We start from the raw sequence: 20,607 nt of genomic DNA, 5'->3' as shown, positions 1-20,607 counted from the left end.
GTAGTTTGTCGTGTTGTAAAAGACACTGTCTTGAGTCTGTCTTTCTATGCGTTCTTATGTGTGGCATTTTATTGTATTTATACGAACGTACAAATGTATGACTATGAGTGCTAACATATAAACATTTAGGCAATAATAGTTTGTGTCTTTTCCTTGAGACACTTCGTAGCGCTAGTGCAGCGCAAGTTACTTAAAATTTAATGTATGCCGTATAGAATTATAGTTGATACCCGTTAAGATGTTGCGTTTATTGATAGTACTCGTAAGTAAATAATATTAAATATCAGAACAAGATTATACATATTTGTCTGAATCATGTAGGGTAGGCAGTGTCTTTCTCTCTATTTGTAATGCACGCCACTGCGGGTTAATGAGAAGCAGGTGATGATTGAATTTGTATTATAACCGATCTATACTATTTCGCTTGGCAAATTAATAATTTAATTTTGAATTTTATTTAAAAAATAACAAATATCACTCTTGTGTATAAAAAATGTAAATAATAAATGTAATATTTTTAAATTTGTTTCAAAACTATATTTTTCTTCTATGTTTCGAGCAACAATAATTCACAATTCCATTAAATTAATATCATTTTCAGTTGTTATTTTACGATGTTGTTTTAAAAACTGCTTAACAAACTTTTTTACCACAGCTTGATCTGAAATTTTACAACATTTAAGTAAAATAAAATTATAAATAAATAAAAAAAATAAATTAAATTTACCTGAATGTCCTTTGTGTAGAAGTAAATGTGAAATATTTCTTGCAGTTTTCTTAAATAAATCTTTGTTAGCAAATCGATTTTCTTTGTATGCGGGTGTCAGTAAATTTACAACTAATATAGCGATATTTTGCTTCTTTGTATCGATTTCTAAAATATTTTACAATTCCTAAATTATATTTCATTCATAAATATGAATATTGTTGATTTTTTTTCTGGAACTTTTTTTGGTGAAATCGTACGAGCGATATTGTCGGATCTTACTCCTCGAGTAACTCGAGCACGTCAGATTAACATATAAAGAGGTTCCTTGGACCTTCCTAAGTACCTCCACTAAATATTAGCCCTTATACTCCAATAAACAAGCAGAAAAAATTTGGAAAACGGTTGACCCTGCAGGTCATCCCTGTAACTTCCCGCTAAGTATTGACTCATAACGTGTAAAAAATTTTATCTATTCTGATGTTATATCCACTCGCATTTTATTGTAATTAGATGTGATCTTAGACTAAAATCTGATTAAATTTTTACAATCATACTAAAATTTTTGAACGGAGTATTGGAAATAGAGGGAATAAGATAATAAAACTTGTGTAGAAATGTGATAGATTACTGTTTTATAAAATTATATTACATCGGTAGTTCTCTGAGCTCAAAAATGAAGATGTTCGATGCTTTTGAGCTTCTAGCTCAAAAATTTCATAGACGTTTGATAAAACACTATTTTTTAAATTTTCAAATCGCGATAACTTTAGAATGAATAAACCGATTTTCACGCGGTTGGTGACATTCGACGCAGTTTTTGAAGCTTCATGAAGAATCTTTAAGTTTCAATTGATAGAACAAAAAATTTTGAGGTTATTCTGAAAAAACGCTTTTTTGGGTTTTCTTTCGTCAAAGATAACTCACGAACGAATCAACCGATTTTGATCGGACTGGTGGTAATCGACGTGGTTTTTTGATGTTGAGAGCTGATTAGTTTTTGGAATTGATCGATACAGCCGTTTAAAAGTTATTCAAAAAAACCACTTAAAAAAAAAATTTTTTTTGCAGTTTTTTTGAGATTTCTCGAATCCTATCGGTTCGAATCGGTCCAAATCGAAGAAGGCCTCAAAATCTAAGTTTGGTCAAGCCCTTTTGAATGGCACCAACCGCGATCAAATCGGACAAGCCGTTCGAAAGTTATGAGAGGTTTACATACATCCACACACACACACACACACACACACACACACGCAGAGTGAATCTACAACTGGCAAAGCAGAAGAACGAAGCAGTGCTTATTACCAGCCGTAAAGAAGTTGAAACAATTAAGCTGAAAGTCGGAGACCAAGGGGACTTCCTGACACCTTAAAACGTCGAGATCTGATGAAAACTCGATTTTGCCAAAACGGGGTGAAAACAATAACTTCCCTATTTTCTTAGCGGGAAGTTAAAAAAAACGAAATATCTAAATTTTGACCTATAGCATCGATTTTGATGAAAATTTGGGATAAAGCTTTTTTCACCTTCTAGATCAAAAGTTATATGGTGTCTAGTGGCTTTTGCAAATATATGTTGAAAATGGTAAATCGATAGAGTGATGAAATCTAAGTAAAAAGTGTCATTTAAGTATATTTGGAAAAATCAATACTTTCCGAGTTATTGGCGATTGAAATTCGAGTATTTAACGTTAAATAATATAAAAATTTGACGTTTTTTTTTTTTTAAGTATTTCATACACTTTTTAGTACTTTTCTAAGTACTATGACGGAGTTATGACGAAAAGAATGTTTATCGTATTTTTTTAATGTTTTATTCAGCATAAAAACTGATGAATTTACCACGGGAACTAAAATTAATGCTTGCCACTTTCCAAGTTACTTTGCTTAAGTACTGACAACATGTTCAAAAAGTTCTAGCAGTTTCGAATATATATTTTTTGAAAATATTGAAATTTAAATGCAAAAAAATTTTTCGAAAGATACATAAAAAATATCTTTATCGTTAAATTATTCGAAAAATAATAAAGTTACAAAAAAAGTTTGGAAGGTAGAATATTCTGCGGAAAAGGAGCTTTTCTAAATTTTTTCCCTCTAAAGTTTTTTGTAACTTTATTATTTTTCGACTTATTTAACAATAAAGACAATTTTTTCGTATTTAAATTGCAATATTTCGACAACTGTATGTCCGAAACTGTTCAAACTTTACTAGTAAATTGGAAAAAGGCAAGCATTAATTTTATTTCCCGTGGTAAATTCATCACGAGAAACTTACTTTTCAGTATTCGCTCCGTGCGTGAGTTTCGTTTCCATGGTAACGATACACTACTTTAATTATAGAATTGTATGGATGCATATATAATTGTATGGATTGCATTTAAGACTTACATTTAAAATTTAATATTCTTGTCTCACAAATTTAAATAAATAATTATGATAATTTACATTTGAAAAATAATTTTGTTCAATTTGATTTCTTATTTTGACAATTTTTAATGCATTAAGTTTAATTAATTCGTGTTTTTCAATAATTTTAATTTGACATTTCTATTACATTAACATGTAAAGAATTGCAAATTAGTCATAACAGCCCCCTTTAACTCCAAAATTTTTCACTTAAAGCGCTGGCATCGATTTTATTGTCCCTACCATGACTACGCACACAACGAATAACTCGTTAATTTTCGTGCAATTGACTTGAACCTTTTTTCATTTTCAAAGTTTTTTTATAGTACTTTAAAAACCGAATTTCAATCGTAGATAACTCGAAAAGTATTGACTTTTCGAAATAAATTTAAATCACACTTTTTGCTAAGATTTCATCGGATTTGCTAAGATAAGGCATCATATAAATTTTGATCTAGAGGATGAATAAAGCGTAATCTCAAATTTTCATCGAAATCGGAGCTATAGCTAAGGAGTTAGAGATTTTAGCTTCGTTTACTAGAATATTCATATAGAGACGCGCGCGTAGGATAGACGATCAGATTAGTAAAAAAATCTTATCGTCTATCTAATCTGGTGGTTTAATTACATGCTAAAAACTGTATATTTCAATAATCTGGCGATTTAAGCGTGACGCAAGGAAATGGTAGGCTTTCAAAGTTGTAAAACAAAAAGCATTATCTTTATTAAGAAATCTACGCAAGAATTTTGTCAGATTAAGGTACAGCATGTCGATTTTCTTTTGCATTTTCAATAAGTCGCCATGAGCTAGCGAGTTTTAGTTACCCCCAAATCGTCAGCTTTTGTATTAGAGCTTCGTTGGAAACAAGTTCTCAGTAAGGATCCCTTCCAGACATAATTCAGATGAGAACTTGGTTAAGACAATGGGCGTGGTATTTTATACCAACGGATCTAAGTTGGAGATATTTTATTTTCTCTGAAAATCTAGTTTTATGGCTATCATTTCGAATACCGGATCACCGTAGCATGTATCAAGTCGAAGTAATGGCTATTTACGAGGTATGTGAATGTATAAGACTGAACACTCTCATGTGCAGCGATATTACTATCTTCACCGACAGCCAAGCAGCGCTAATATCCTTCAGCGCAGTCTATCTTACGTCAAAGGTAGCACTGGACTGCCAAACGTCCTTAAACGAGCTGGTGGAGCAAATGAATATAAACCTGGTATGGGTACCTGGACACAGGGGCATTTTGGAAAATTGTGAAGCCAATGAGCTTGCTAGAAATGGCACAATGCTGCCGGACACAAGCATCAATAGACACAATAGACATCTGGGAGTTTCATTTGCGAGCTGCAAGTTGCTCCTCAAAGAGCATATCTTAAAAAAGGCCAATCTTAGATGGAAGAAGGAACGTACTTGTGGTACTATAAGACAAATATGGTCTGAGTACAATTGTAGGCGTTCCGAAGATCTTATATGACTTCCAAGGGCCTCTATTAGCAAAATTATTGCGGCTTTTACAGGACACTGGCTATGTAGCACGCCCGTTGAAAGCCTGGGCCTGACGGTGTATCATGATTATTGCAGGAGCTGTCACAGTGAGGGAGAGGAGCCTGCCACAAGGAGGTGGATTCACTTGAGCCAGCCTTTATTTGACGATCTCTCTGACGTGAAGTCCGTTGACGTCAAAGCATTCCTGCTGTTCTTATACAGCTTCAAATGGTCCATGGAGTAGTGCCAACACTTTTTCTGTATCACAACGGGCACTATGGTCTGAGTGTGTCCCACCCCAGTACAGCCACTCTAACCTAAGGTATTTTTAGTTATCTCTAAATCGTCAGTCTTTTGTATGGAAGTTTCGTTGGGGTCCACTTAACACACCGTATGAAAATCTAGTTACTTTTTTTAAATTTTTAACCCTCCTACACGGCAACCCCACCTACAAACCACCAGATTAATATATTTCCGTTATCAGAGATACGTGGTATTATTACAGTTTCAATATCATACGCGCTAAATTTATTCCATAGGTCTATTTTATTTTACATTTTCTAAGGCCTATAAGTCTTCCCCCCCGTCACCGCTAAATTGAAAAACTTTATAGCATCTTTTTTTCTTATAAGCATCTAAGCTACAAAATTTTAATGACTGACTTCTGGGATTAATTTTTTTTAACCATCGAATGAAAAACTGACGAATGGTATTTTCACCAAAGAACTTTAAAACGTAAAGATAGTGCAAGAAAATTACCTAATTTTAAATTCTTTTTGTCATCACTTTTATCCTCCAATTTTAACTGTTGCTTTTCTTTCGTTTTAGCTTTCTTAGCATTTTTTTTACATTCATCTATTTGTACAATTAATTTTGAATCCGATTTTTCTACTTTTCTAGACTTATTTTCTTTTAATTCCATATTTATTTCCGTTTTAATAATTTTTCTAGAATCTTTTTGTTCGTCTACTGTAGTTTCTGTAGTATTTTCTTCTAATTCATTATTAATATGTTCTAATTTTACAAATTCTTCCTTATTGTCCTTCATTTTGGTACATTTTTCTTTAACATTTTCATTAATTTTATCAACTATTTTATCTTGTTTCGTTTCACTAGTTTCTAATTTTACTTTAATTGTTTTATCGTCTATTGATTTAGAAATATCATATTTTTCTTTAATAGGAGAGGAACGAACGTCTGAAAAACGAATAAATGACTAATCTTTAGCGAAAGACTAATTTTGATTTTAATCGATATTTTTTAAAAATTATCAGAAATATCCTTTTCTATTTTAAAAAATATAGAAAATAATTTTCTTTTACGATTTTTATGCTCTTAGTGGAATATGCAAAAATTATCCAAGATTCTTGAGCTTAAATGGATATAGAGTGTCACAAATTATTGGCTCATGACAGTCCAGTCCCTCTTTTTGGACGCTAACTTTTTTGAGGTACACACTTCGAGATCATGAGGGATAGCAATCAAATTTGGGGCATTTTTCAAAAATTTGGGCATTTTATTCATTTTTTTAATAATTTTAATATTTTATTTTAAAAATTGGAAAAAATTTAATTATTAACAAAAAATGTAATTTTTAAGTTTTGGAAAATTCCCAAAATGTGAATTCTGCAATTACTGCCATGCAAGTTAATAAAAAAAAATTTGATTTTTGATATTTTGTAGATATTTAATCATACTTCGACCTGATGGTGCTCATTTTGGCCACTAATTCTCTCAATTGTGAGCGGCGGTTCGTTTCTAGTATTATTACAAATTCAACAAAAATATCATAAATAGTACATAAAAAGTGCTACCGTTTCATACTATTATTATACCAGGGAGAAATAAAAATTTAAAATATTTGATTTAGAACGATTGAAAGGGCCCGCAATATAAGATAGGAAAAGGCTTTCTGTGAACCTTTTTCTAACCCACCCTAAAATATTCTTTGGATTATTCTGATTTAAAGCTCTCACGGATACAAAAATTGTTAACAAGTAGTTTTCGAGCTACGGGCGTTCAAAACTGCGGATTAATTAAAATTTTAGTATATGACTAGGAAAATGGCTTTCTGTGAAGCTTCTTCAAATCGCCCCCAAAAATTTCTTCAGATGGTTCTGATCAAAAGTTCTCACGGCCACAAAATTTTATAACGGGTAGTTTTCGAGCTCCATGCGATCAAAGCTACACATACATTATAGTTATATAGTCCGTAGTTCAAAAACAACCCGTGAAAAAATTTTATATCCGTGAGCAGTTTTGATCAGAACGATCCGAAGAACATTTTGGGGGCGGTTTGAAAAAGTTTCACAGAAAGCCTATTTTCTTAGTCATATACAGTGTGTCGCATTTAAGATGAAGATATGCTAATATTTTCGTTATTTATAGGAATATCGATTTAAAATTTTCCACAGTCATACAGAATGATGGATCACATTTATTATTCGTAGTTAGAACTTTAAACACAACCTACTACAAATTGACAAACAGGGCTGATTCTTAATATTTTGCCTAGCATCAGAGATGGTTAGAGATATCGAAAAACTATTAGAAAAAGTTGCTAAGAATTTTTTTATTTCCATATACCGATTTTCATGACTTCGCATATTTAATTTTTTCATTATTTTGGTCTTTACTCAAATTTAATACAAGTTTATTGAAATATTTGATTACATAACAATATTATTTTATGAATTTGTCCAGTTTTTACATTACATTGCTCACTAGTTATAAAAGTTTAATTCGCCAAGATAAACGTGTTTGTAATTTTGAGAAAAACATTTTTTAAGTGCGCAACTTTTTTTACGGGGTAGTATATTTAATAAATAAAAAAAGTAGTCAGTTCTCTAAAGAATAGTAGATAAAATGTAAAAAAAAATTGTAATATTCTTACCTTGAACATCTAAACTATTAATTTCCCTAATCGTATCTATTGTTTCAGTTTTATTTCGTTTCGACGATGATGATTGATTATTGACTTGGTTTTCTTCATTGATCTCACCAAATAAATCAGTTATTTTACTTTTTCGTTTAACTGATTTCATTGTATTTTTTTCTGTAGATGTATTTGTAAGTTTCTGTTGAGATTCATTTGACTTTTCTGTAATATTTTTATTATTTTCTATATAAGCTTCTTTAGCCGTTTTAAAACCAAAATCTTTAGTGACTTCAATTGATGATTTTGCTGTTTCACGTAGGAAATTTTTTAGAGTACCTTTACAATTTGTTGATGGATCATAAGTTACTAAATTATCATAAAGCTGTTTTGTATTTTTTATTTTGGAAACCTACAAAAAAGATGAATATACAATTGGCATCAAAATATTAACGTAACAAAAATGTTTATCAAAATTTAACTCTCAAATTTCAAATAATCAAAATAAAAAAAAAATTGTAACAAATCGCAAATAATTTTATTTTCATTTTAAAACTTTATCTTCTATATATATATAGGGTGTCTAGCTAAGTTGGCTACAAATGGAAAATTTTTTTATTATAAGGTTTACGAAAAAAATTTATTCTTTATAAAAAGCTCTCAAGCTGAAATTTTTATAGCGTGCTAAGTATGTCAAAAGTGAAGTCGAGTTCGTAAATGATCATTATAAGTCTCTTAGAACTTGGGTTCGTAAGACCCATCTTGTAAACCGTTAGAGATATAACAAAGGTTTAAAAGTAAAAAACATTCCTTTTAAAAAAATAAACAACTTTTGTTTGAAACAATTTTTCATAAACATCACTATTTACCAGCGAGGGCGCAAATTAGATTAGACCATTATATATTATGTATACAAGTATTGAATATCCTTGTAAGAGTGACTATCTTTCTTTTCTTGTATGACGTAAAAAACAAACGATTGGCTAATCAACACTGTCTATACATGGTATTTCAAGAATTAACTCCGTCAATTGTTTGTTTCACTTGATTTTAGTTTAATTTTGTTGTGCTAATACGTATTTAGATTATTTCTACCATCATAAAGGTTTCTGATTTTAATAATATAAAAAAACAACATTCAAAAAACAAGAATAATTAAAATCGTAACTGTTCTTGAGGATTTTCGAAGATTGTATTGCCACTTTTATAGATTCATTGACGCTAATAATTGGTTTTCTAATAAAAATGCACAACACTTTACATGGACAGTGAACTCCTTATTCCTTACATAATACATAATGTAGCTTACTTACTTGTTTAGCAATAGCTGCTCGATACATAGTTAAAACGGTACACTTTGTAAATGAACTATATTCAATATCTTTTGCACAATCTTCAATATCAAAACGTAACAATTTGGTTGAACGTTGATCGGAGTACAAATCATAGTTATTTTTTAACGCTGTAATTATCGTATCTAGATATTTTTCACGTACAATTATTGTTAAATTTGCTACTTTATTTTTTGTACATTCAGCAGCTCGAACTCGTGCATACTTTGCAGCCTCTGTATCAGATTCATCACTTCTATTCTCGTTATAAATCTATTTTAAAAAATAAAATATAAATATAAAATAATTGAATAATTAGAAAAGGCTCGAGCCCAATCATTGAGTATGCAAAATTAGAGAACCAAAATTTTCCTTATATAGACCAATCAATCGAGCAAGTGAGATGGGTGCTTTATCAAATAAATGCCAATCAAGATGTTTCAGCGGAATTGTGTTTTTTATAGTAATTAAAAATAACGTACTCAAATTCCAACAGCTGCTTTTTTCCGCATTTTTACGAGCCGCTGAAGAGCCGGAAAACGTATTTTTGATTCTTTAAAATTTCCCCTCAAATTTTATAAAGAAAGTCTTACACAAAAGTTGTAGGCATTACAAATATCTACAAATTGAGACCCGGTGCGTTAAAATCAACGTGCCATTTTTTCTAAAAAAAGCTTAATCAGGCTGTAGACGTGCCGTCATAAAAATTTTCATTTCGTAATTGGGATTCGCAATTAATTCTTCCTTAATGAAATTTCCAATGCAATATCGAGCAAAAACAGCTAATGTGGAGTTAATTAATGTCATTTTTTTGTTGATCACTTACATTTCTAGTCAGTTTTAAGATTCTTTCTTTTATTGTCTTTCTAGATAGAAGATTGTCTTTGGTGCTCTGAATTATCTTGTCTTTATTATAAAAATCAACAAAAGATGAGGACGCGCATGCTAACCAGGCATGTTAACCAGCCGAGAAACTTGTCGCGCTCGTATGACAATTTTTGCCAACAAATTTAATCATAGACGTCGACTGTTTATTTCTGTCTTTTCTTACCCTTGCTATTAATTCCTTTTGCTCTGGTTCGCTTTCTGTCGAACGGATTTGTAATTTGTTTCAAAATGCCAATTGTAGCCCACGATGTAACTACAATAACAAACGAGCGCGTTTTTAAGATCTCTCGCGTTCTCGCATAATATAATACTTCATAGTGAACTTAGTAGTCGATAGCGTGCCCAAAATATTATGTCACGTAACATTAGTTCCCCATCCCTGACGTAGAGAATGTGGTATTTTTTTGAAAATTTTTATTTTCACATTTTTTGCAAAAATCTATTTGTTTATTAAAAATCACTTTTTTACAACTTAATTTCTACAACTTTACGAAATCAGTCAAGTGTTCTTCGCAAAATTAATTACAAAAAAGTGCTTACTTTCTAAAGGACATAACTCAACTCAACGGAATCGTTTCGAAACTATTTCTATTGTAAAGGCATACTTTTTGTCTAAATTTATGAAATAAAATTTAAAGATGTCTTTATAAAGGAAAAATTTTTGAAACGATTTCATTGATATTTGTTGAGTTATTTCATTGAAAAGCTGATCTTAATTCTGCCAGCCCACTTCAGATCGGCACAAATTGTCGGTATAGAAGTGAAAAAAATGGGAATTAGTTATTTGTTTAATATCCGTATATACGCACCACAGACGCTTTTCGTAATGTAAATTGTTTTTTTATTAATTCAGTAGTCTCTTTTTTGGCACGACTATCATAATAATCACCATCATAATCTCCGTCATTATCATTTTTTGTTTGCAAATATTCTTCAAACTGTCTGTGAAAAAATTGAAAAAAAAAAAATAATATCAATCACTTTGAATTTAGAGCAACAATTAAATTTGTGTTCTGTATCAACCGTTTTACTTAATTTAAACCTGAAGACGTCATTATTTCTAACAAAAAAATTATTTAAAAAAATCAAAAAACCCCGATTTAAAATCCGAGTTAAATATAAACTGAAAAGAAAAAAACACGTCCAGCAGTTTACATGGCGACTTTAACAATCGGTATCCATTATTAGGAAAATTCGAGATGAAGTAGATTTTAATGGGTCCCGATTGTTAAAGTCGCTATGTAAACTGCTGAATTTTTTTTTTCTTATCAGTTTATATTCAAGTCAGGCAGGATTTTTGATTTTTTTAAATCATTTTTATTTATTTTACCTTTGTTAGTTAGGATTTTCAAATACCTATTCAACGATACCAACACTAACCATAGTTTGTCAACTTTCATTTTCAGGCTATGAATGTATGTTTGGTCCTTTGAGGCGCTCTGGAGCTCTTAATCGATTTGTCTATTTAATGGCTATTCAATGATATCCCACTTGACATAGTTCGCAGACAATAATTTTTTTCTTTTTGGTCTCTAGTGTGCCACATAGGAACACACATTTTCACAAATGGCGTCTAGTGGCCGCCATATTGCTATTTTTCGAAATTCATCCCCTAAAAGGGTGAATTAGGGAATGAAAATAAATAATTATCTTCATTTTTGAGTTCTCTACTTAACTGATTTTAAAAATTCCTGCACCTATAGAATGCTACATTATCAGCAAGTAACATGGGCTGTATTTTATTTTCAAAAAATTTAGGGTTAGATCGAGATATTAACACAATTTAAATGATATGAAAAACCACATTTAGCACATTCTATAAAATTTATTTTAGAAGTAGAACACTCTACACACGTCCGTCTACCATGGCCGACGCATCAATTGATGATTTGTGTATATTTTTATACAAACTTTCATCCTCTCTTTCACCCTTTAGGGAGTGAATTTCAAAAAAATATTTTCTTAAATGACACCTAGATTATAAAATCACTCTCGAAATTTCAAACTTCTATCATTAGCGATTTAGACTAGGCGTTGATAAATCAGTCGAGACATTACCTATTTCCCCTTCAGATTATTTTCCCCGTTTGAAATGTTTATGAGTTTAAATAATATACAAAAAGAATCATTTAAAAAAAATAAAATAAAAATCATCAAAATTGAAGCTGTCATTGAGGTCTCCCGGGCAAAAGCATTCATTGATGCGGCTATTAGATTGAATTCAATTTATCCAATTTAAATAATATAAACAAAAAATAAAAAAAGTTACAAACCTTTTCTGATCCATACGTCCACCTTCATAAAGTTCTTCCAAGTTTCCATCAGAATCCTTTTTAGCATAAGATTTATATTGAATTGTTGATGAATTGTACGCTTCAATTAATCGTAAAACTTCATTTTTATTCGTACAAATATCACATTTTGTTTTACATGGTGGTAACTTTGTGTCATCGAAGTACGAAGAAAATAGAAGATGTCGACAAGAACTAAAATTAAAAAAAAAAAAATCGTTAATAGTATTTGAAAATTTTATTTACATACTTGTTTCCGAGGGGGTAATACCAAAAATACCCGACTTAATAAATAGAACACACAAAACAATGCAAAAATAATATATTTGGATTTATACTAAGGCAAATTAGGTACCCCAAAGAGTAGTGTATGCGCTGAGTGGGTTTCGTATGCATTTACAGGTCCTACCGAACAAGGAGTGTATTTCAACGTATTTTGACCCGCTAAATGCGAATTTTCAACTTGCTCATCGCTCAGAGTGGGGGGAAAATTTGTTATAAACAAATTAATAGTTTATAAGTTTAATCTACATGAAAAAACAAATAATTATTTTATTTATTCGTCTTGATACGACAAATAGAACCGGAGATATGGTTAAAATTGTAAACAAAAATGATTTTGCATAAGGTCGGCGGAGCGTTTGGTTTGAAACGTCCGTCGATTGGCCAATAAATAGTTTTTTTAAGGTTGTCATTTTAAAATTATGAGTCTATAATTTAATTTTATGCACATAAAAATACGTTTTATGCAATAGTAACGAAGCTAGCACGATTGTAAGTATTAAGTTTTATCATTTTTCCGGCCCGCTATTAGTTTATAAGTCGAAACCAAGGTCTTAGTGAATAACAACTCCACATAATTATTTTGAAAATCTTTTTTATTTTTTTCAAATATAAACTAATAGCGGGCCGGAAAAATGTTAAAAATTAATACTCACAATCGTGTAGCTTCGATGCTATTGCATAAAACGTATTTTTATGTACATAACATTAAAATATAGACTCATTACTTTAAAATGAGTAACTTTAAGCACAAAAATATTACTTATTGGCCAATATACGGACGCTTCAAACCAAGCGTTGCGCGCCGACCTTGCAAAATCTTTTTTGTTTACAATTTTAACCATATGTCCGGTTTTATTGGTCGTATCAAGACGAATAAAAAAAGGCAATATTTGTTTTTTCATGTTGAATAAAATGGTATAAATTGTTGGAGGATCTGTGACCGTATAAACTATTAATTTGTTTATAACAAATTCCCTCCACCCCACACTGATCGATGAGTAGATTGAAAATTTGGATTCAGATGGTCAAAATACACTCCTTCTTCGATCGGACTTGTAAATGCATACGAAACCCACTCGGCGCCTATACTAGAAGACAATTTAAAAAAAAAATCATTATTTGCAGGAAAAAAAAATTTTCGAGAAGTACCGAGAGGATCGGTTTGAATTTGTCATTATTGTCTATATTGAAATTAATTTTGACGATATCTTAGGAGATTTTACAATTGAAAAGACAAGAAAATAATTTAAAAGACAAGAAGTATTTTGGTACATTAAAAAATATTCTAAAATCAATTTTTTTTCCATTTTGAATAAAAAACTCACATAAATAATTTAATAAAAATAGGGGGCCATTTTCATTTTTCCTACCGCTTGGACGAAAAAAAGGTATAAAAATAATCAAGGGAATTTCCTGAACACGATGCACCCAAAAACAATCGCGGACCTATAAAAATAAAAATCTCGATCAAAGTTAATGGGGTGGGGGGTAGATTATTAAACTTTTGTAAAAATTAGAAAGATATCCATATAAATTAATCTGTGCCAGATTTTTTTGAAATTTTGCTCTTTTTTGTCTAATTTTTTAGGCTAAGAGGGTAATAAATTATATTGTAATATCATAAAAATAGAAAAAAGAAACATACTTGGCAGTCTCACAATATTCAATCATTTTCAAAAAATTTTGTAACGTATTTTCAGCAATTTTCTTTTTTTTATCGGTATCACATTCAGAAAATTGTTGTTGTAAATTATATTGTAATGCGTTACGATCAACTTGTGAATAATATATTCGACATTTCGATGGTTTTCCATCACGACCAGCTCTTCCAGATTCTTGATAGTACGATGCAATACTTGAGGCAACACCCCAATGTATAACAAATCTGGAAACGGAAAAAATTATTGTATAAAAATATTTATTTAATTGTCCGATAATTTGGTATAAATTTTCTACCATCCTGTGAAATAATAATAATGGAAAATTATTACAAATCACCTAAAGCCTTTTTCAATATTCAAGATTTAGAAAAGTTGAAGCTGGTTTCTGGTTCTATATCCGCTGTTTTTAAAAACGAAAAAAATGAAATCAAATCCATTCGAAACTTTTCGAGGAAACTCGGTTTTATCGCAAAAAATAGCATTTTTGCCAATTGTTGGACTCACAGGAAATCTGTTCGGGGCTCAAATTATAGCTTTTAATGGTATCTTATGTAAAAAAAAGGTAGGTGCTTCGAAATAGCCATGCGACAGTTTAAAAAAAAAAACATTTTCTTCGTTAAGAGTTTCCCTACTAGCTCTGCATAATTATTAATCTCGTAGATTCATAATAAAACCGTGAAAACGCTAAGAAAAATGGGAATTTACAAACTTTAGTTATGTTAAAGTTTTTACACGATAAAACCGTCTACCAATAAATTAAAAGTATATAGGGGCTTTAGGGGTTTATTAATTAGTATGCAGGGGGTTTTTGGGGCGAAAAATCGATCTAGCTAGGTTTCATTTTTATAAAACGTAGTTTTATCCGTGTTTTCAGGAAATACTGAAACATTGACTGCAAAATATGACTTCCTATCATCTCCTATCATCTATAAATAACTGGGAGATGCAACTGACCAACTGACAATAATAATTCGTACAAATTAAAATCAGAAGAAGATCCGAACTCAGTAGTTACAATTTCGACTAGCAAATGTCAATACTTGCACTTACCATTTTTTAAGGCTAATAATAAATATTCATATTCAAATCAGATAAATACAGCCAAATGGCGATAAAAATTAGTACTATTCAACAGAAACTGGTTCGTTTTTTTAGTAATTCCAATTAGGACCACCTGATTACTTCCCACTTATCAACTTTCGACGAAATAAAATACATTACAGGGACATTCAAATTAGTATTTGTGCGGATACATTTTAAATGGTTCTTATATTAGTGATAAAATTTGTGCCTTTTTTAACTCAAAAAGTACCGAGTAAAGCCCGGTAATCCAGGTACTATACTTAACAAGTTCACGTCATAAAAGTTTAAAAAATTATTATAAACAAAGTATTAAAATGTTCTTATTTTGTTAAATAAATTCTTTTGACGTGAATTTGTTAAGTATATATATAAGAAGGGTTCCACGAAACAAACAAATTTAATGCCAATTATTTAAACCTTTTTTTAGTTTACAAAGAAAACGAAAATTCGAGAAAATTTTGTTAATAAACAATTGTAAAAATTGTTTAACTTGTTGAAAAATTACTTGGACATAAATTTCAAAGGGTAATAAATTCTTTAATGTGTTCAAAATGCACCATAATTCTTTCAAATTTTTAAATTTTTATTTAATACTTTAAAAAAATTATTTAGTGTGAGATACTCGTTTTTGACGATATTACAACAAACTAAAAATGACGAAAAAAGTCCTATTTTCAGCGTTAAATTAAAATTATAAATAATGCAGATAAATTTCCGGGAATGAGAAAGAATCTTCTTTAAGAATCTTTTTAAAAAAAATATTTTTGAAATTTCTTAAATATTAATATTTTATTAAATTGGCGAAAATCAAGATACTTTTTTTCATCTTTAATTTTTTATAACTTTTAGCAAATGCTTATGTCCTGAAAAACGCTTCTGCCATATTTTCCTATAGACATCATTCCGAATCCAACAAGCTATATATATTTTACCAATTTGAATTTGTTGACTAGACTACAGTGATATTTCTACTTGATTGTTTTTTGTTACAATAAAAATAAATTTTACCTAACGGACGCTTTGTCTACACCCATACCAAAACTATTCGTAGCACATATAACACGTATAATACCAGATTGCCATCTGTCTTGAGCTGATTGTCGTTCTTTACTTGATAATCCAGCATGATAACATGTCACTGATACACCTTTCTCTTGTAAATCTGTTGATAAATTTTCTGTAGCGGCACGAGTTCGACAATAAATAATTCCACAACCTTTTTTTTCCTAAAATCATAACGGAGATTCACTAAGGTTCATTTTCAGGTATTTATGCAAATACCAAACTTTTTTGAGAATTTTGGGCTATTGATTGCGTCATGTAGAAAGGAACTAAGATGTTCACGGATTTTTATTGCAGGAATCGTTCAATGGATTATTAAAGAAGAAAAAAACGCAGAGTGCTATTAAATAAGAGGGTGGATATTGAAGATAGAAGTAAAAAAGCACCCCTTTTAGTATTTTTCCAAATATCTCGTAAACTAAGCAAAATTTCGAGAAATTTTATGTAAAACTTTTTGTAGAGAATCAAATTTTCTTTGTTTCAAATATTTTTTTATAAATATGACACAAATTGTTTACAAAAGACGCAAATTATGATAAAACTTTGGTCCGAAAACAACAAGCGAAAACAGACAATTAACTGAGTTAATTGTTGAAATACCCTGTATAGAAAGTGTTTAATGTCAGTGCTTGCATTTTTTTTTTAAACTAGAAGTGTTTAAAAAATCACTTTAATATGGAAAGCTTTCGGACGCCATTTAATTGGTTTTCGATAATTTTTGAAAGTAATTCCTAAATTTTTTTTTTCAGATTGTTTTGCAAAACTAATAGTTGAAGCAACCTGCAAATTTTCAACTATCTATCCATAGTTTTGGAGAAAATGGACACCGAAATTTTTTCCTATTTAGCGCCTTCACGGATTAATAGTGATATTTACAAAAAAATGTTACAAACAAAAGTTGTTTATTGTTTTATAAAAAGCATTTTTTACATTTAAACTTTTGTTCTATCTCTAACGATAGAAAAAATTTTAAAAGTTGTATCTCCGAAATTATCGGTCCTCTAAAATCCGGTTTGATCTCAAATTGTTGATAATTTAACCTTCTTTAAAAATGAACACTGAAATTTTTGAGAAAAACTCAATCCTTCCGGGTCAAAATCAGCAAAAACTGAAATAAGGTTAATATCTTCGAGGTTTTTTTTTATTTTTCCGCTCATCTGTCGAAGTCAGAAACTTGGATTTAACAATGCCTCTACATTGCAAACAACATATCAAAAAACAGCAATACCCGATTTGATGCAACGTTCAATGTTTAATTTGATTGGCCTATTTCAGATGATACAGATTTTTAAATCCAGAAGTGTCCATATAGCTTGAAAAGCGAATATCTTGGTAAAAAGCTCGTACGGGAATTTTTTATAGGTCATTTTCAAGAAATATAATAAATTCGAGTGGTCTTAACAAATTTGTTTTAAAATAATTTGTAAAATTTTAGTACGCTTTTCTAAACTTTATATAAAATTAATCGATATATCTCACCCTTTCAATTGATGGGTTTGGGTGATTTTTGAGCAATAGATTCCAAAACTAGAAGGTACAATTTTTCAAATGAGCTATTGCGGTTTCAAATTCGATAATTTTTCGCAGAAATACAGCTGTTTGAAATTTTGGTAAAATTTTGTTTCTTTAATATTTTGCTTGTGTATATTTTTGACACTGGCAGGAAGTTAATTAACTTTTTTTGTTAAATGAAAAAGGCTTACCAAACTTTTATCATTATCTGGATCCGTTCTAAAACACGTACCAATAAATTCTTTTAAATCCTCGATAGGATTTGATATAATATCCTGGAAAACGACATCATAATACAAATTTTTACGAAAACTGGACACTTTAAATTTAATATATTTATCACGTAATCTTAACGATGCAATCACATCTTTTGTAACATCTTTGGATGCAGTTGCAGTCAATGCAATCCATGGTAAATTCGGTGCTAAACTGCGATATGTTCCAAGACGCACATAATCGGGTCGAAAATCGTGTCCCCATTCTGATACACAATGTGCTTCATCAACCACGAAATACGAAATTCGATTTAACTCGATTAATTGTGAAAATAACGATTTGAAATTTTTTGTAGCCGCTTGTTCGGGTGTTATATACAATAACTTATGCGAAGTATTCGATGTTTTTTCAATTTTCTCGAATAATTTCGTTTGTTTTAATTTACTTTTTGAAGTGTTTGTATCAGATTTAGTGCCTAATAAATCAGCTATCAACTTTTTACGTTCAGTTTCACTAGTTTTGGAATTAATTGTTGTGGCTTTAATTTTCAAATCATTCAAGTGATCAATTTGATCTTTGATTAAAGCCAATAATGGTGATACAACAATTGCAACTTGATTCTCACAAATTACGGCTGGTAACTGATAGCATAACGATTTACCCGAACCCGTTGGCATTGAAATAAATACATCTTTTTCACCTAAAAATTTTTTAGTATCTTAAAAGTGGAACAAAACATTACTATTTCAAGTAAAAACTTACGTTTACAAATTTCCTTAATTGCATTTTCTTGTAACTTTGATTTAAACGAATCGTAGTGAAAATATTTTTTCAAATTGACAGTTAAATCTGTCATGATGATGTAAATATTGGCGAAAAAATATTCAGTAAGCTACATGCATTATCTAACAATTAAATTTTTATTTATTACACGATTTGATAAAATCGACTTTGACCAACTGTTTAAAAGACTAAATGGTTAAATTGACGGCTTATTATTAACATTAAATTTTTAAGACTTTATCGAAACTTTTTAAAACTTATGCTTTTTATTTCGGTTAGAACTGTCTCGTCTATCATTTTATTTATTAACTTTTAAATAATTTACCAAAAAAATTTTATGAACAACTTTTTATAGAATAAAAACCTCACAGAAAGTTATTTTAAAAACTGTAATTGTACTGCATGAACCAAATCAAGAAAAAAATCATCGTGGATTTATAGCAAAAATGTGTACAAAATATGTAATGGCAACATTTTTACTCAGCTTTAACTTTTTATACTGAGTAAAATATGAAGGTTATTCTTCTAATTATTGCAAATAATATAATTTAATTGCAAAAATTTTCAAAAAAATTATGATGTAAAAATTATCAGGAATCTTTTTTACCGAAATTGGTACGGCATTACGTACTGAATTTGTAATTGGTCCTAACCTCTTTGGCCTATTCAGACTCAAAGACTATAGGATGCTCCTATGCTCTTTGTTCAGACTTACTTCTAGTCTATGCGAAACATAGACATTACAGTTACATAAACTGAGTGTCAAACGACTTTAAGCGTGCCAACAACTGAGGTAATTTGCTTAGGTCAAATCCATTGTAGATTGGTAAGAAAAAATGTAAAGTCAGTGGCGGATTTACTAGTAGGCTAGAGCCTAAAGAGGCAAATTTAACCTATCCACGCCGACGAATCGTGATTTTTTTGTTCATTTTCGAGATAGATTCTTGTCATTGAAGAAAAATAATTCTAAAATAAAAGTTTCGTTACCTAGGACTTTCGAGTGCCCTCTTTTCGAATCTGGGATAAAAATTAAGTTCTGTCCATTAGAAAAATGAATATATCCATTTTTAAACCAAACAAATCGAAGACATTTTTATTTCCAATATTTTTTTTCTCATTGAAGACGCTTGAAGACCCCCTACTTTTGTTCAACCATGAGTGCACAAAATAGTTGTAGTTTAAGAATATATTTTTTTAATTTGTAGAGTAATTTTTTTTTTAATATAATTGTTTTTGTCGCCAGCAAAAAAGCACCCGGAAAATTCCCATTTTTTTATACGAAATTGTCAGATGATAGTCCGGTTGCAAGGAAAATTATTTTTTGTACTAATTCTAAACAAAAATATGGGAAAAAAAACTTTCTAACTCACTATACAAGGTTTATAATTACTTTAAATAGTAATAGTAGTTCATGGCCTCCAATTCGTAGTTAACGAATTTCCAATTTTTAGAGGTAAGAGCGGCAAAAATTGAAAAACCTATACTTAAAAATGTGTAAATCCACCACTGTGTAAAGTGATACGTGATAAGTATTTTTATAAAGTCAAAATCAATGAAAATGTCTATTTCATTGATAATGAAAACACCGTAGCTACGGGTTGGCCATGGTCTAGACCACAGAGTGAATTCAATCACTGGGTGAACGCAAGTGCCAAAAAACCCGCAGACCCATAATAACTCAACCCCATTAATGGCATGGCCAACCCGTAGATCACAGGGCGAACGCAAAGGCCAAAAATTTAGATATATACAACATAATGTATAATGTTTAAAAAATAAATAAAAATATTTATCGTTTTTAATTCTATTTTGTACAAGCTTATGTTGTCGTTCTATACTCAATTTATGCGTCCTTTTTTTTATCTATCTTGGAGTTAAATGACTAAATCTGGCGTGAAAATCACCTATTTACAAAAATTAATATCTAGCGTTAATTAACATATTTTTATGTGTACTTATACATACCCCCAGATAAATATATTCGCCAGCCATTATGGATATAGTTGTTTGTTT

The 20,607-nt window shown here is 30.2% G+C and overlaps 1 protein-coding gene across 1 annotated transcript; it reads right to left on the bottom strand.

The window, feature by feature from the left end:
• Positions 1–522: 522 nt before the first annotated feature.
• LOC123301445 (ATP-dependent DNA helicase Q5-like) lies at positions 523–18,877 on the bottom strand. The gene is made up of 11 exons (XM_044884182.1): positions 18,574–18,877; positions 17,787–18,511; positions 16,030–16,247; positions 13,923–14,162; positions 11,975–12,187; positions 10,511–10,643; positions 8,796–9,086; positions 7,501–7,894; positions 5,367–5,804; positions 728–874; positions 523–661 (listed from the first exon to the last, which is right to left on the bottom strand). The coding sequence occupies exons 1-11, from the start codon at positions 18,665–18,667 to the stop codon at positions 570–572; spliced, it is 2,985 nt and encodes a 994-aa protein (XP_044740117.1). The 5' UTR covers positions 18,668–18,877; the 3' UTR covers positions 523–569.
• Between the last annotated feature and the right edge of the window lie 1,730 nt (positions 18,878–20,607).

This window comes from Chrysoperla carnea, chromosome 5, assembly GCF_905475395.1.
Source record: "Chrysoperla carnea chromosome 5, inChrCarn1.1, whole genome shotgun sequence".
NCBI classification, from domain to species: Eukaryota; Metazoa; Arthropoda; class Insecta; order Neuroptera; family Chrysopidae; genus Chrysoperla; species Chrysoperla carnea.
The sequence above is the reverse complement of the archived record's forward strand: the minus strand, read 5'-3'. Positions and strand labels throughout refer to the sequence as shown.